This window comes from Pan paniscus, chromosome X (genome assembly GCF_029289425.2).
Source record: "Pan paniscus chromosome X, NHGRI_mPanPan1-v2.0_pri, whole genome shotgun sequence".
NCBI lineage: Eukaryota > Metazoa > Chordata > Mammalia > Primates > Hominidae > Pan > Pan paniscus.
In genome coordinates, this window is record NC_073272.2 from 128,998,911 (window position 1) to 129,016,576 (window position 17,666).

At 40.0% G+C, this 17,666-nt stretch overlaps 1 protein-coding gene across 3 annotated transcripts in view; it reads left to right on the plus strand.

Annotated features, from left to right (window-relative positions):
• Positions 1 to 16,796, plus strand: part of OCRL (OCRL inositol polyphosphate-5-phosphatase) — a 52,365-nt gene extending 35,569 nt beyond the window's left edge. For 2 of the 3 annotated variants that reach the window (XM_055106104.2, XM_055106103.2), the window contains exons 16-23: positions 142 to 307; positions 564 to 799; positions 8,576 to 8,599; positions 11,240 to 11,356; positions 12,418 to 12,502; positions 13,125 to 13,252; positions 14,084 to 14,195; positions 14,385 to 16,796. In XM_055106104.2, the coding sequence (XP_054962079.1) occupies positions 142 to 307; positions 564 to 799; positions 8,576 to 8,599; positions 11,240 to 11,356; positions 12,418 to 12,502; positions 13,125 to 13,252; positions 14,084 to 14,195; positions 14,385 to 14,509 (993 nt within the window). In that variant the 3' untranslated portion in view covers positions 14,510 to 16,796. The remainder of the gene's footprint in view (positions 1 to 141; positions 308 to 563; positions 800 to 8,575; positions 8,600 to 11,239; positions 11,357 to 12,417; positions 12,503 to 13,124; positions 13,253 to 14,083; positions 14,196 to 14,384) is intronic. The other variant, XM_055106102.2, reaches the window with a different exon arrangement.
• The last annotated feature ends 870 nt before the right edge of the window (positions 16,797 to 17,666 follow it).

Here is a 17,666-nt window from a genome sequence, read left to right on the forward strand (position 1 = left end):
GTTGGTTCAGTTGGTGAATGTCTATGGCATTTGCACACCTGCTTAACAATTACCTTACTCCTCATATCCTCTATGGAATAATCCAACTGACTTACTTCCCCTACTAGTGATGCATGTTTGTGTCTGTCTGTTATTCCCCAGTTTGTGTTTGAAAATGTGAAGTTTCGGCAACTACAAAAGGAGAAGTTCCAGATCAGCAACAATGGACAGGTTCCCTGCCATTTTTCTTTCATCCCTAAACTTAATGACAGCCAGTACTGCAAGCCATGGCTTCGGGCTGAACCTTTTGAGGGCTACTTGGAGCCAAGTGAGTTTTCCCTTTACCATTGTCTCTGCTGGTGATGTCCTCATGACTCCCATCCCCTTGGTTTAACTTTCTGTTTTCTAACCACATGTCTCTTACCTTTACTGTCATATTGGTGATACCTCTGGTGTGAGTCCTGTCTCTTCCCCCTCATTGCTTAATGATTTTTTTAGAGGACACTTTTCTGTTGGTTCTTATACTCTTTTTGCTTTCCCACTGGAGGTTTTCCTATTACCATGTATCATCTCTTACATTTCAGATGAGACAGTGGACATTTCTCTTGATGTGTATGTCAGCAAAGACTCTGTAACCATCCTGAACTCGGGAGAAGATAAGATTGAAGATATTCTCGTCCTTCACCTGGATCGAGGCAAAGATTACTTCTTGACTATCAGTGGAAATTACCTCCCAAGTTGTTTTGGCACATCCTTAGAGGCTCTGTGCCGTATGAAAAGACCAATCCGAGAAGTTCCTGTTACCAAACTCATAGACTTGGTAAGAACTGTCCCAAGACATAAACCTCTTTTACATTTAATTTTCACAATACTTAAGTGACGTCCTCATTATCTTTGTGCTTTCTGTCTTCTTTTGGCCACGGGGGATGTCAAATGATAAAGAAGAATGTTACTTTAGCACTGTTTTGATTAGATTAAGCCTAAGGGGAAAGAGGGGGGACTAATCTGCAGTTGGCTCTTGTTGTGAATACAATACATAATACTAAGCTCACCAAATAAGATTAAAGACTCCCCTCTCAAAGATATAATGCTTGTTTGTTAAGCTCTTCATACTCTCAAGTCACTTTTGTATAAATTAGCATGTACGTGAGGTATGCTAAGTGGGGCAGGCAGAATTATCCTCATTTGAGCATATGAGAAAACTGAGGCACAGAGACATTGACGTGCCCAAAGTCAAATACCATCAGTTAGTAACAAATCTAGCACCCAGATTTCCTGGCTCCCAGTTTAGTATTCCTCACTAATACCACATTATATCTAATCAGAGTAAAACTTTGCTGTTTATGGAAGCATAGAACTATCCTGGAACCCTGGAGTACCTGAATCAGAATCCCTGGGGGTGCTTATTACAGGTACCCTCACTTCTGGCAATGGAATCAGAATCTCAGGATATGGAGCCTACAGATCTGCATTTTATCCGCATTCCAGATGCTTATAATGTACATTGAAATTTGATACTTATTTAATGTGATGTGCTTAAGAAAGAAAAGGAGGTTGATTTTCCCACCTCTCCCCCAAGCCAAGCTATAATATTAATGTTTTTATGAAGGAAGTACTTACTATCTTCAGTAACATAAGTTGATTTAGTAATAAAGTTCATTGTATTAAGAAATTTCCTTCTAAATGAAAATATTGTTGGATTGTATGCAGAATCTCTTTGGGCTACAAAAGTATATTCTTGGTTTTTTTACCAAAGAAAATTAGGTGAGGTGACAGCATACGTTATCCTTACCATTAGTATTCACATGGATCCTTTAGGCCTAGCCAGAGCGAGTGATTGTATCTAGCAGGGAGGTCTAGACCAGCGGGCAGGCTGCTGGCTTGTCTGAGTCCGATCTGTTCTGTTGCCATGGAATTGTTTTAGCTGTGACTCAGATAGCAGATTAAAACACTGAGTCCAGCCCCGGCATTCTTTCTTGGAATTATACTTATTTCCCCAGAGCCCTCATGACTGAGTATATTACCTCTGTTTGAGAGAGAACCATTTTCTTCAGAAATTCATATCCTACCGTTCTGCTGTTTTTCATGATAATTGCTTTTCTCCTAACATTATATTTCTGTCTTTTAGATTTTAGTATTTCACCTTTTAGAATACATTTTGGATGATGAAGTTGTTTTTCTTATTTCTCCTACCCCCTTTCCTTCATCTCAGACATTATTTCCCAGCTTTCTTTGTTTCAGCTTTTTATTATGAAAAATGTCAAATGTGCAGAAAAATGGAAAGAACAGTATAACACACCCCCACATGCCTTCTGTACATGTATACACACAGATGTTTTTTGCTGTGTCATGTAAAATTAAGTGGTAATATGTCACTTCACCACTGAACACTTCAGCCTGCATCTCTTAACAAAAAGGGCACACTTAAGCACAATACCATTATTATATATAAGAAAACTAACAGTAATCCATAGTATCATTTAACATTCGGTCCATATTCAGATTTCTTCAGTTGTCCCAAGAATTTCTGTTATACCTTTTTTTAAACCAAAATCCAATCTGGGTTCATATAGTATTTCGTGAGGTCTCTGAAGTCTCTATTGGAGTAGTACAGTTCCTACTTTCTTTAGTGACATTGACTTTTTTAAGAGTCCAGTACAAATGTCCAGTCAAGGGTCAACCATTTCCTAAATTTTTCTGGTTGTTTCCTTCTTGTTTTTTTTTTTTTTAAACTTACCCCATTTATACTCTCTCCTTCCACCTTCATGTAAACAGGAACCTACCCTTATTTTTAGTCAGAGTCAGTGAAGATATTAGAATATCTTTGCCATTAATATGAAAAACTGCAAAGCCATTAATATGAAAAACTGCAGTTTTTCATATTCTGGGATTGGCCAGAAGAGGCTCAACCAGCATAAAGTTTTTATTTTATGTAAAGTATACTATCAGGTAATTTTACCATGTTTGCCCATGAACAGAAAGGAACCAAAATCATTAGAGGAATGAATGGCTCTTTGGGAAGCCTTTTTCCTTCTTTTTGTGCACAAGTGATTGAGGGTTAAAATAATAGAACCCTGATCATTTTTAATTACAGAATTTCTGAGTTTTTATTAAATTGTATGTGTGTGGTCATCATTTTTCTTTTAAAGCTTTTATTTTGTAGGATTTAGGGTTCTGATTCTTTTCACAGTCTGTTGCATTTCAGTGTTATTAAATTCCTGTATCTCATTGATGAGGAAATTATCTATACAGGTTGATTATCCATTATCCAAAATGCTTGGGACCAAAAGTGTTTCAGATTTCAATCTTTTTCAGATTTTCAAATATATGCATTATATACTTACCAGTTCAGCTTCCCTAATCTGGAAATCGGAAATCTGAAATGCTTCAATGAGCATTTCCTTTGATCATCATGACAGTACTCAAAAAGTTTCGAGTTTTGGAGCATTTTGGATTTCTGGATTGGGAATACTCAACCTGCATTACTGTGGAGCAGTAAACAAGAAATCTAAAAACAATTAGTATCCCATCTTTAATACCTTCTCACTCTGTTGTGACTTGATTTTGACCTTCTGAAATGATTCCTCAGGTATAGTATTCATGTTTTTTTTCCCCCAAGACCCAATATCGTATTTCAAATCTCATGAGATGATGCTGTTAATAATGGTACCTGCCCTCTGTTGTATTATTTGCTCTAAAATTTTGGTAAAGCCAGAAACGAGTTCAATGTATGTGTTGTCTCTCTATGTACTGTTTTAGAAAGATCCTTATGCACTGTTTTAGAAAGATCCTTATGCCACAACATCTTCCCACCAAATGCAGAATGAAATAACTGACATAATTATTTTTCATCCTTCCAGCCCTTTTCATAATAGTGACTTTGCCACTCCTAGAATAGTTGAGATTAGCACAAGTGGGAAACGGATGAAAATCTACCATTTGTAATCATCTTTATTGTTTTTCAGAATTAAGATAGATTTTTCTGTTATATTAACTAGAATATTAAGTAGCAAATAATCCTCAATATTGATTCATTACACACTGGATACAAAGTATTATGGAGTTTATGTGAGTTCCCATAATTTAGTGGTGATGAAAGTATATTTGCACATAAAATATGGCTAAACTTTAAGTCATGGTTAATAGGGAGTTTGGTTAAAGATAATCTGAACATTAACCACCTTTACTGGCTAATGTCTGGTGTGCTTGGTAAGTCAGTATTTTGGAAAGTCGTTTAAAGTGACTGCTATGAAGGTTGTAGTTTGTATTAACAATAGGTTCCTTTCCTATGTTGTTTATTCAAGCCCTTATATGCTATAAAAGCTTATTGACTGACCAGCTAATCCCTATAGAAATCAGAATCAGCCTGTTTTCATTTTAATGAATATTTGATACATGTAACATTAACATGACTGAGAAATAAGTTTAGCACATAAGAATAAAGTGAACTAGGAAGGTGATTTGGAGTTAGTTATAGAAGTATTTTCAGTCAAGTCCAAGTACTTAAGAAACACTTATTAATATAGTGGGTGAGCAGGCTCTTCCAGGCTTAAAGGACATCTTGAATAAAGGGTAGAAGGTGAAAGTGAAAAGACCATGTATGAAAAACTGTAAGATTTCCCTGGGACAAGTGAAGATCAAGGATAAGAATGTATGAAGCTGGTTAGGGAGAATGGGGCAGGTGGTAAAGAGTCTTGAAGTCAATAGATAAGTTTATGCATGAGCCAGAGGGTATCTAGAACCATCAGAAGGGTTTGCTGATTAGTATGAGGTTGCAAATTGATATAGTTGGAAGAACGTTCTGGTGTTACTTGTAGAATGGACTAATTGAAAGGAGACAAGACTTGAACTTGCCAGATGTGGCTAAGTTGTAAATACGGAGATGAAAAAATTTGAGGGATGGGTAGAGAAACTATATTTGCTTGGGGACATATCTGTTGGGAGAACAATATCAAAAGTTTGAAATAACAGGAATAACTTGTTAATTTGTCCGTAGTGTTTTTTTCACTATGTTTTTACTTTGTCTTACTAATCTAACCATCCATTTCTTACTCTGTTAAGTATATGGCTTGTATTTCTTCTCTATTTCATATGAACTAATCCTTTTTAGAACTTCATTTTCCATTCAGTTTTCGGCTATTTATTTATTTATTTTTGAGATGGAGTCTTACCCTGTCGGCCAGGCTGTAGTGCAGTGGCACAATCTTGGCTCACTGCAACCTCCATCTCCCAGTTCAAGTGACTCTCCTGCCTCAGCCTCCCGAGTAGCTGGGACTACAGGCGTGCGCCACCACGCCTGGCTAATTTTTGCCTTTTTAGTAGAGATGGGGTTTTACTCTGTTGGCCAGGCTGGTCTTGAACACCTGACCTCAGGTGATCCACCTGCCTCGGCTTCCCAAGGTGCTGGGATTACAGGCATGAGCCACCGTGCCCGGCTATGCTTTTTATTTTTAAATTTGCATCTTCCACCTCTAATTGACTCTTTTATTTTAGCTGCATTTACCACGGGGAACAGTCTTCTGAGGGTGAATGTTGGGGTAAAGAATGATTTGCATTGCATTTGCTATGTGCCAGTGTTGTCCCACTGGGGAAATCCTGAACTAAGTTCTCTTTTTAAATGTAATCCATATATAGCCTTTTGCAGAGAATGGGCATCTCTGCTCTTTAAAATTGGTTGAACTAAGTGATTCATAGTAGAAACCTTAGGATTATTATAGGAATAAGCTGTTTACTAATAAAGGTTAAGTGATGCTTCTGTTTTCAAAATTGAGACCAAGGTTGAATTCAATGTAATTTCTATGTTGTTTCTTTGTGCCTGTACCTAGAGAAGTAAATCTCTTGTCCCTCCATCAGTATTTAATCAAAGTCCTCTTGATTCTTCTTTCAGAATTTTCTCTTGTATTCATTCATTTGTAAGTGTATGTATATACCTTTTATTATATATATATACCCTTTAATATATATACTTAGAAATTATATATATATATACACACCTATGTGTGTGTGTGTGTGTGTGTGTGTGTGTATGAAATTTTCCATTATTAAGATGTTTACCTTCTTCTGCTTGACCTACCTCGGTAGCCTTTGAATGATCCCTTTGTCTTTCTGTCTCTCTCTCTCTCTCTCTCTCTCTGTCTCTGCCCTTCATTTTTTCCTATTCAGGGCTGTCTGATCTTTCTGTACTACTGCTTTGGGGCCTATCACTTCCTTGCTTGAAGGTAGTCAGTGGCTTCCCCATGCCTGCTGAATACAATCCAAATGCCTTAATCTGTCATGCAAGGTCCTCCTAAGTCTGACTTCAACATACCTTTTCAGATTTATTTCACACTATTTTTATTGGCATTCTCCATGCCCCCCACAAACAGATGACTAACTTCTTCCTAATATCAATTGGTGATTTACTGTCTCTGTGCCTTTTGTTTATTTCTGCCTCTTCCACTTGTAATATTCTCTCCCCATCTCTACCCTTTAAAATTCTGTGAGTCTTTTAAAGGGCTAGCAATGATTTATTGAGAACTCGTATTCATGAATTATAACAATACCAGTCTGTAAACTCTGGAACTCCTCACCCCAACTCAGTTGCAAATCAGAGTCAGGGACAAACCAGGTCTTTCTCCTTTATCCTCATTTCTCATTGCCTTCCCCTGCAAAGGCATTTTAGCACAATGCCTTGTACTGGAGGATGGCTGCTGCTTAAAGAAAACTTTTTTGAGAGCCTGGTTCGACAGGTTAGTATACAAAATCTCTGTCTAGTTTTATTCATATCATGTATTAGATATTCATGGGAGGAAAAATATAAAATGTGTCAGATAGATTCTTCATTTGATAACAAGTCCTAAATTTTACAAGAGGTTCTAGTCTAAAATTGTATCAGATGTTGGGCACTCAAAATCAACTTGACATTAAAAGGTATCGTAATTATAGTACTATAAATATGTACCTTATAAAGACTATTCTAATTGCTTTATTTCATGTGATATTTAAGAGTCTAGATAAACCCACAAAAGCATGTTTAATTCGTGAAGTATCTACCAATATTAAAACGCCTAATCCCCATGGATAACAGTAGTGTGGGAGGAATGCATTCAGTATTACCACTAGGAATGCCAGGGAGCACATACTTTTCTTCCTCCCTCTCCACTCCCAGCTCCTGTGCATCTCAGACAGTAAGATTGGGATTTCTCCTTTTACCTAGCAGAACTAAGACATGTAATTTAGACTTGAGTGCTTAGTGGTCCATAGTCAGATTCGAAACAATCCAGGTTGGGAGTCACTGGGGAGGTATGAGGAACTTTGAGGAACCCAGACTTTCTGCTGGCATACTGCCCCATCACCCATTGGTTTTAGGCTGCTTCAAGGTAAATATTACTATCCCTATTTTAGAGATGAAGAAACTGAGGCTCTGTGAAGTTTGGTAACTTGTGTGAGGGCTATACAAAATTGCCAAGAGGTGGAACGAAGATTTGTACCCAAGCCTGTCCAACACCAGTGCCTATACTCTTTCCATTAACCACGCTGTCTTTTAAGTGGGGTTTCTCACTGTCCTTAGCCTGTTATGGAGAATACATTCTCACAGTTTTCCTCTACCTCTCTGTCCAGGAAGCAGTCACATTGTCCTTTTTGAATTGTCTAATGGAACATAGTGATAATGACTGTGGAGTTGGTCAGACCTGGGATCCAATCCTGATTCAGCCACTTACTACCTAATAGTGAGTGTGGCCTTGGGCAAATAATTTAAGCTTTCAGAGCCTCAGTTTCTTCATCTGTAAAATGGGAATAATATCTACTTTGCACATGTGTACAGATTAAATGACTGTATATAAGCACTTTGCACAGTTCCTGATACATGACAGATGCTCCCTAAGTGGTGGTGGTAGTTATCATGGCTGCTATTATTATTGGATTGTAATAACAGCATAAAAGATAGGAAGATTAAAAAGATACCTTCTTACCTATCCCCTGCCTCTCTTTTTTTCTCTTATGCCCAATAGGAAAATAAAAATGGGATAATGATGGATCTTCTGATCCTCAAAGGTCTGAAATGAAATTCATTTATAGTTCAGAAGGACCTTCAAATCTGGGCACTCTGGGGGCCTTTGAGGAGGGGATTGGGTACGAGGAGATAGAAAGGAATCTGGGATGCTGCTTAGGAGACTGGCTGGGGTGAGGAGAATGAAAATGGAAAGTAGAGTGGTTTACCATCTCCTTCCAGATGGCCACTGTTGGGCCCACAGCCATATTCTTTCATTGAGGTATATACCTCTATGCACCTGCCTCCAAGCAGCAGACAGGAAGAGACATCAGGGGCATTTGGCTGGGTCAGTTGGCAGATGCCAAAGGGCACTGAAGTCTAGAACTGCACATATTTCTTGAGTGATATTCTCAAACTGCACAAAAATTTAAAATGTATAGTAAACTTTGTGTATGAAAAATGTATTTCATTTTCAACAATCATTATTTGAAGAATTCAAAGCTGTTTAAAGCATGTATATCTGGTAAGATAGTGAGTTCTAATACTGATCTGTTTCTAATTCTGTAAATTAATTCTAATCATATTCTGTCTGTCAATGACTTTCTTTTCCTGCTCTGCTCTCAGGAAGAAGACAGCTTCCTAGAAAAGGTAATGCAATCCATTGGTGGTTATGAGAGTTTCCCTGTGCTTGATTAACACTTAACTGTGGTCCCTGGAATTTGTCCCTAGGCTTTCCCATATCAGAGACCTCTGACTTGGTGAGACTCCCCTAAAGTCCTGCCAGCTGTCCTTAAGTGTGTTTGAAGTACAGGAAAGATATTTACTGTAGCAGTCAAGTCATTGAGACTCAGTACATAAAAACAGTAGGACTCAAGGTTCTAGATTTGTATTTTTGAAATGAGAAGTAACTACAGAGCCGTCTTGATGTATCTGAATGCTCATGAATTGGAGGGGGGTACCAGTTAGCTGTCCTCCATTTCCAATGACAATAAAACCTGAAGAAGTAGCTTTCTGTTGCATTAAAAATGATTTGAGGTTAATGATCATAGCAATTAATTTCAGAAAAAAATACACAGATATGATCAAGAAATAGAGCATAGAATAGAACCGTGGACCTGAACAAGATCATAAAAGATCATCTGGTTCAGGCCTCTACCTTCAGACAGGGTAAGGTATTTTCTCCATTCTAATAGATGAGACAACCAAGGCCCAGAAAGGTTGAAAAACTTGCTGAAGTCATACACCGTACCCACTTGGTGGAATTTAATGCCTTTTGATGATGGGGATGGTATACTGTTTTCATGCTTTAGTTATTAACACTAAGTAAGGTTACAGAGTGTGGGCTTATCAGGCGCTGAATGTGTCTTGTTGAAAGAAGACAAAGTACTTTGGTTTTCCTTTGAAAATTAGAGTTCAGGATAATTTGTGAAATTATTCAAGTATTTTCTGTGTATGATCTTTCTCTAGACTTTGGAGACACAACTGTGGCATTCCATATTATCATACAGAAATTTGAAAATGAATAGTGGATGGTGTATATAATCTACTGACATTTTATTAACCTTTTTAAACCACCAAGGTTTGAGACAGCTGTGCTTCCTAGCTCTTCCCTGTTAAGAGCAGTCCATGTTCTGTCTTTTTATCTTAGACAGTGCCTTGTGTTGCCTTAATGCCTTAGTACAGGAAAAGCTCCAGTTGGATGTCAGACTTTTAAAAAAGTACATGAATCAGTGCTGCATAATTTCTATATGGCAAGTTTGGAGGCATCTGCTAAAGAATCAGTACACGTGCTGCATTTGGTCCAGAGAGTTAGCAGAGTGCATGATGGACAGTGTTTTGTCTCAAATACCATGTGGATGCTTGGATTTGATATTTGTAACTGGAAAGAAGTAAATGGATGAGCCATTGATAGACATTCTGGCAACTATTAGGAACATGAATATCAAGTGATAGAATCCCAGGGAAAGAAAGGAAGCAAACTGAATGTGGGGAAAAAAAAGAAAGATTTTAAATGGTAACCAACTGTCACACTCCCTTCTCTTTCTTATTCCCTTAGAAAGGCACAGCAGCTTTTAAAGGTCATCAGTGCTTGTTAAAGAACACAATGTTAAGAAGAGACCTCAGCTCGGCTGTAGTGTATGTGGTCTCTGTCAAAGTAGTGACATGCTCCTTTTTTTTTTCTTTTAAAGCTACGTGACTGGGGGTTGTGGATGGAATTCACAAGTTGCACAATGTTAGGCAAGAATTTCTTAGTTAAACATACAGAATATATATGACCTCAAGCTAGAGGCGGGGGAGGGAGGAGGATGCAAAAAAATTGGTCATGGTTCTCTCCACTGGGATTTTTATGAAGGGTGCCTTCAGGTGCCTTTACTATTTCAAACATTTTTTCATGTAATTTATATTTGATTACATGAACCTAAGATAACTGAGTTTATTTCCTAGCCATTTCCAATTCACATATAGTGATTGATTTGATTTATGTCACTTCTGGGTTTTTCTCTTACAAAATTCTTTCAGAAGAATATAACAGATAGTAGAAAGATAGATGAAAGGAGTAAAAGCCCCTAGAAATCTTGGCTGAGCTATTCCTAGAAACTGTAACTTCTGGACTCAGACCTTAAACTTTTCGTGGTATTTCTGCCTCTTGGTTAGCTGTATTCAGTTTACTATTTTTGGACCTTAAGGCTTACGAGTTTTAGCACCTTAAGATTAGAACTTCCATCAAGCCTGAAGTATTTACATATGTGGGTCTAATGTTGTGGAGAGTTGTCTTTAATTCCTGAAAACCAAAGAAGCTCATTTAAATCAACATTGAAAACAAACAACAGTATCTGTGGTAAGACCTGAAGGAAGAGTAAGTTAGAAATAAACAAAAACCTAAGTGTAGACCCTGATCTCTCAAACTACTGTATTGACAATTGTAATTTAATAGTCCCCAAGTCACCAGTGCTGTATGGACTCCACTGTGACTGTATCACCGGAGCACTGGTTCTCAGTGTCACCTTTGAAAGGATTTAAACACAAGGCATCCACGTAATAAACATCATAAACGCAAATGAAATGCAGAACAATTAAGTGAAGCATTTAGGAAAGGACATCCTTTAACTATGGGACTCGCTATCAAGTGCCTTCTGACCAGGGGTGTCCCCAGTGAGAAGAAATGGAAAATCTTAAGAGATGAAGATCACATTTTACCTGCATGACCAGAATTTGAAGGACTTTAAGTTATACACCAAAGTCTTTATTCTGAGACCCCTTTGATTCTCATACTTTTCCATCTATTAGGAGAAATCCCTTCTGCAGATGGTTCCTTTGGATGAAGGTGCCAGTGAGAGACCCCTTCAGGTTCCCAAGGAGATCTGGCTTCTAGTAGATCACCTATTCAAATACGCCTGTCACCAGGTAAGTGAGAGTAGACCTTCCCTACAACTTTGGAAGGTGTGTAACTACTATAGGAAATCACAACACCTCACGTCAGCATAGCGCTTTTAACTTTCCCAAGCTACCTGCACACAGTGGCACTGTCAGATCGACTGGGTGGGTGGAAGTGTCCTAGTCACAGATGTCACAGCTGAAGCATGTAAAGGTAAGTTATTTACTAAGACCAAGGCCTAAGTGTAGTCGTGGCAGAGCCAGGACCAAATTAAGAGCACCTGTCTCCTGGCTACCATCTCATTTTCCCTGGACAGCTGCACACCTGAGTCTATAATGCCTACTTTGGCTATGAGTCATGTAGGCATTAGAGATTGTAAAATCCAAAGCAGATTTTAAACCCATTTTTTAACTTGGTCCTAATTTTTCTTTTAAATCCTATCTAAAATGCCAGCCCACCTCATTCGCCCCCAAAAGAGATATTTCTTGGGACTAAATTGAAAGGTAATGTTCTCTTACCTACTGACGAATAATGTAACTTGAAAGCAAGGTTTAGTATGAGCATGCGATTTCCTCCTTCCCCAGCGTTCAGTAGTACTAGCATTTGAATGTGGTTATTCTGTCTGGACTCTGCCTTCTGCTGCTTGTCAAGAGGCTACAAGTAGGCCAGGCATGGTGGCTCATGCCTGTAATCCCAGCATTTTGGGAGGCAGAGACGGGCGCATTGCTTGAGCTCAGGAGTTTGAGACCAGCCTGGGCAACACGGTGAAACCCCATCTCTATAAAAAAAAATTTTTAAAGGAGGCTAGAATTAGAACACCTGGTTTCCTGCTCTAGCCATCTAGTCCCCTGCCTTATTAGGTACAGGCTAAAACATTTGAAAAGATCATTTTCCTATTTGAAATAACATTTCACATGGATTAGAGAAATGCTAAAGGAAAAATGTGTTATTTTCACACCTCCATTTGTAATTATTAACACACATACCACCCTTCCCTTTTGCTTCCTGCTGCTCTTCTGATCCTTGGGTAATCATCATAACCTCAGGAGTGATTATCTTGCCTGTCCCTTCATTCTGACTTCTTTGGTAGGAGGACCTGTTCCAGACCCCTGGAATGCAGGAAGAGCTCCAGCAGATCATTGATTGTCTGGATACCAGCATTCCTGAGACAATCCGTATCCTTTGCGACCAAAGCTTAAGAAGCTGGATGAGTACTTGGTCAAACTCTTCTTCGCACCTATATTTGATTTTTGTGGTTCTATATTTATTTTCTTTGTAATATGTTTTATTAGAAGATAACCACTGACTATCCAGTTGTTTCTCATTTCCTTTGAGGAACTTTTGACCTCTTTCCATATCCAGCTCTTACTAAAAGGAAGCAAGGGGTAGATAACGATGACTTAAAAGCATGGGACATAGAAGCCACAGCACTGGTACTATTCTCCTTCAGGTGATCAGTCACTCCTGCCACCACACGTACTGTTGACAGGGCAGGGAGAAGGATGGGAAACATGGGCACCTGGTTTATAGGACTGCTCCAGTGTCAACTGTCACTCTGCAGGCTATATTCCCCTGACCCTGAAGCTGGGCCAAAGCTGCCAAGAGTCTTTGACCAATTCTGTAACAACTCACCTGCAGGGCACTTGAATCAATAAAATATCAAACCCCCATTAGGATCAATGTGCCCTGAATAAGAGGAGGGAAACAGTCCCTGTAGGAGCTTGAGGAAAGGAGCTGGTCGGGGCTCTGTGTGGCCTTTCTCCTGGAGCTCCTTTCCCTTGACTTAAGTTGATTCAGCTGGCAGCAACCACTCTGTGGCTGAAGCACTGCTCATTTTCTTGGAAGCCCTGCCAGAGCCAGTCATCTGTTACGAGCTGTATCAGCGATGTCTTGACTCTGCTTATGATCCCCGGATCTGCCGACAGGTGGGTTCTACTGACCTGGGGATGTGTTTGACGCAGATTGCCCCATAGAGAAGTCGTCAGTTTTACAGAGCCAGATAGGCAGCCAGCTATCTGGTAGGATGGGTCTGCATCTGTTATTAATGGCAGGACACCAACATTGAGAGTTGCTACCCTTAAATTTTAGGTTGTGTTGTTTCCTATGATATTTGCCACCTTTTTCCCATTGGCCTATTTCTGTTTACAGAAAACATAGTGGGGTGGATCCCTCTACTCTGGGGTAAATTGGTGAAGCTGATTGTACGTGGAATTCTGGCTGACATTACCAGGAAGGATGGGTGACACTTGGGAGCCTTTCTTCTTTTTCTCTTCTTGGTGTGTGTTTTTAATCCTGAAATGATTTTAATGCACAGTAGCTGACAGTACCTGTGAATTGGACTAGTGAGTATTGAGAGGAGTCCCCATCCATGCTAAGTGACATTGTAAAGAAAACCATTCAAACAAAAAAGAACAGAAAACCATTCAGCTTGGTAGGTGCCATGGCTACATGCCTACGGAAATGGGAAAAGAACAGATGAACACTGACCTATTGTGAGGCAGGGTGTGCGTGTGAATGTGTGATGACCACGTGGCCTGGTCATTGAGTGGACAGGGACCAAACAGCACGGCCACTCTTACTTTGAAGTTATAATTTGGAAGGTATTGTGTTGGCCATGAGAAGATAATAGAAGTTAGACAGATGAAATGGGTCCTGCAAGGGTTGGATTATAGACTACTATTACAGCAGCTGTAAGTTCCTCTTACTTTCATCTTCCACCTGTTTTTCTCACTGCCTACCCCTATTTTTAAAAACAGGTGATCTCCCAGCTTCCGAGATGCCATAGAAATGTTTTCCGTTACTTGATGGCATTCCTTCGAGAACTCTTAAAATTCTCTGAATACAATAGCGTCAATGCCAACATGATCGGTAAGAGTGCTTCATGCAACACGGGGCGTTTGTTGAGAATACTCTTAGTGCATTGTATCCAGTATATACCTTACTGCATATGCAGGCACATGGCAGTCAATAGTCCTTGTCCCCAGGCCCTCCAGCCCTGAGGTTTTGCTTAGGTTATGTCTGACAGAAGTTTCCGCTTGTCTTTCTCTCGTCTTGTAGCTACTCTCTTCACTAGTCTTCTCCTGAGGCCTCCACCCAACCTTATGGCAAGACAGACTCCAAGTGACCGCCAGCGTGCTATTCAGTTCCTTCTGGGCTTTCTGCTTGGGAGCGAAGAAGACTAAGGCTTTTACTATTCTCTGATATTCTAGAAGCAGACGATCTCGGGCTCCAAGTATTTCAGAATGATTTAAAAAGTCATGCCACAGGAAGGGTCTATTGCAGAATTTCAAGTTCTGTTTATAGTAAAAAGGAAGAGCGTTTCCTAATCCCTCCTTTACCATATCCTACACAGAAAAATACTTTTAGACTTATATTGCCAAGCCAAAGTTACCATATTTTGGTGTTTTTGTGTTTTCTCTTTGTAAGGCAAAAAGATCTGTATTTACACTCCTTCACCTAGGGATGTGTTTGTTGCCCTCCTACCCAATTGTCATGATTGTCCTTAGTACCCTAGGCCTAGATTCTGAGATCTTCCCATTCTAGGCCTACAAGCACTACTTGCTGTAGCTGAGACTTGTCTAGAGTCCTTTGTATTGCACTTTTGACCCACCCCTTCCCAGATCACTCCTTTGCACTCCACTCCCCTCGTTCTGTCACTTTGAACGAAGTCTGAGTGAGGCTAGTGACTCCTTGGGTGTCCTCAACAGTGAATTCACTGTCTGCGTGCAGTTATTACATGCATTTGTGCATTTCTACTACAATGGCATCTTTATGTCTCTGTAACATTGGCCTTTTCATGGCTCCACACTGGGTGGAACCATATTCTCTTAGATCACATTTAGTAGCATAACTGTAGGGACTATTAGAGATGGCATCTCATCGATGAGAGAGAATCACAATCAGAATGGAAGCACTTTGAGTATCTGAAGAGTGAGAGCATTCATGTTTGACAGGTCCTGCTTCCCACTATCCTTTTCCTGTTATTATTCAAATTTTACACAAGGACTAATCCTGGGTGTCTCTGAGACCCATCTCCTGCCTAGACATCCACCTCCAGAGCAACATTGGCCCCACAGTAAAAGAGGAAGTCTTGTACCTCAGGCAGGCCCATCTAGAGCTATTGCTCCTTCCCACAGCAAAGGTATTGTGGATGACCCTTAGAATCCATTCTCTGGTCTTCTGAAATACCAAGGGCAGATGTCACCTCCTTCCTCAGCAGGACTGACTCTGGGCTCTACAACCAGCTCCTGCACATAAAGGGTTTAGAGACTCCCCTTGGCTCCCAGTCACCATATCCAGTGTTGTGTAAAGAGACTGGCCAACAGGACCAACCAAGCACCTTACCTCTCCCATACAAGATGACCCTCTGAGCTTTTCATTTATTCAAGCTCTGTGGTACAGCCTTTTTTTAAAAATAAATTAATCTATATTGGTTGACAAACAAGCCACCAACCACTGACTGCAAAACTGCCTGATGCAATTGGGTTCCTCCTGGTTTTCTTTTGTTACAACCACCCTTGCCTGTTTACATTAATTGCAAGGAGCATAACGTACAGGCTGTATGTACAATCCTGGGCATTGACTCTGTGACATTTCTAGCATATCCAAGGCACCACCAGTGATTTCTCCTGTTTCTTGGTGGAGGGGGTGGGGAAGGTACGTATTCTGCAATATGGCTAAACCCTTTCCTGATTGAGAGTTAAAGCAATAGGAGTCAAGTTACTGGTGCCACAGATCTGGAGGTATGATAGGTCAGGGGCTAGGTGTTGAACTTAGTTAATGGAAGACTGAGAGCAGAACAGGTTTGTCATCTCCGCAAGGCCAGAAAGTGATCACAAAAAGAGGCAGATGATAGACACTGGGGTAGGGTCATACCACAGGGAAATACCTTTCCTGGGCTTGTTTTCTAGCATATCACTGACCTGGGATCTTTGGGTGATCAAGGGTGTGGTTAGTGGAGGCTCTGTGCTGCACGTATGCAGTATCCTATCTCTTTCTACATCAGATCAAAACACTAAGTTGGTGTACTGCCTCGACCTTTTTTCAGCTCATCCTGGAACATATACAGAGTTGAGAGTTTTAGACAATCTCTAGGTAGAGGAGACAAGATGTAGACCCAGACAGAAGAAATCTGCTTCCCTACCATGGCTATTCCAGCACCCCAACCTGTAATTGCCAAGTCCTCTAAGGTACTAATTTGTAGCTGCTCTGAAGTAAGGATTTCGGATTCAGCTGGTAGGGAAAGACTCTGCACCTGCTGTCTTAGGGAAGAAATGGTTCAAATCCATGTGGTGACATTGCATTAGTCTCCCTTTCACTGTTTTCTTATTCTGTAATTGTTTGTTATATTTCCCAAAAACATCTTGATCACTAAGCAAAGCTGCTAGTGGGATTCTATATTTCATGTCATCTTTTTTATTATAATTTATTGCAAATTTTTTTCTGAATAAATATATGTTGTGTGAAAAAGCAAAGTGTGATTTTGGTGAGGAAGCACTCAGGAGGGAGGGCTTATGTGTCACTGGGTTCCATTCGACTTGACTGCAGTCCCCATCAGCTGTGCCTGCACTGTCATCACCTGTCTTACAGGGAAATACCATTTATAAGAATTCTTAGTATATTCACCCTCAGAGATGAGAAGAAACCATGCGTTTTCAGAGGCTAATAAAGGTGTCCTGTACTTTCAGAGGCCAGCCAAGTACCCTTATTTTAACCCTAAGGATTCAGGCAACAAAACAACTCAGTTAGAGGAAAGGATGTTGATTCTTAATGCATGTAAATGTCACACTAGGTCAGATCTGTGATCCCTCCGGCCCCAGAAACAAACCCTAAGATACACATCTGGGGAGAACCCAGCTACCCCTGCTCAGTAGTCTCAGTAGTTTAGACGCGCTTCCCCAAAGAGCTTGTTTTCACATAATCCTATTTTGCAGCTTTTGAAAACCAGTTTTGAACTTTTATGACTTCTTGGGGTGATCAAGTCCATAAATTTAGTACTTTTTTGTTGTTCTAATCTGAACTGCCTAACACGTTGGGAGGAAACCGCTGATTTGAGCATGGTGCCAATGCTTCCCTGCCAATCTCCATTATGAATTTGTGGATTCTGATTCCATTCCCTTTGAGACTGAAGAAGCCTCAGCTGGAGGTTTCTTCTCTACTACGGCCCTCTTCCAATTCCCTCCAACTGTGAGCTTGACCCTGATGAATGTGCTGACTCAGTGTTGTCATAAACAACTTTCAAAGCCCCACCCAAAGCCTTGGCAGGAGAAGGTGTTTCTTTCTGAGAGTGGTTTTCCCCCCAGCAGATGGAGACTGACACCAGAAGTTTTTACATAGTAG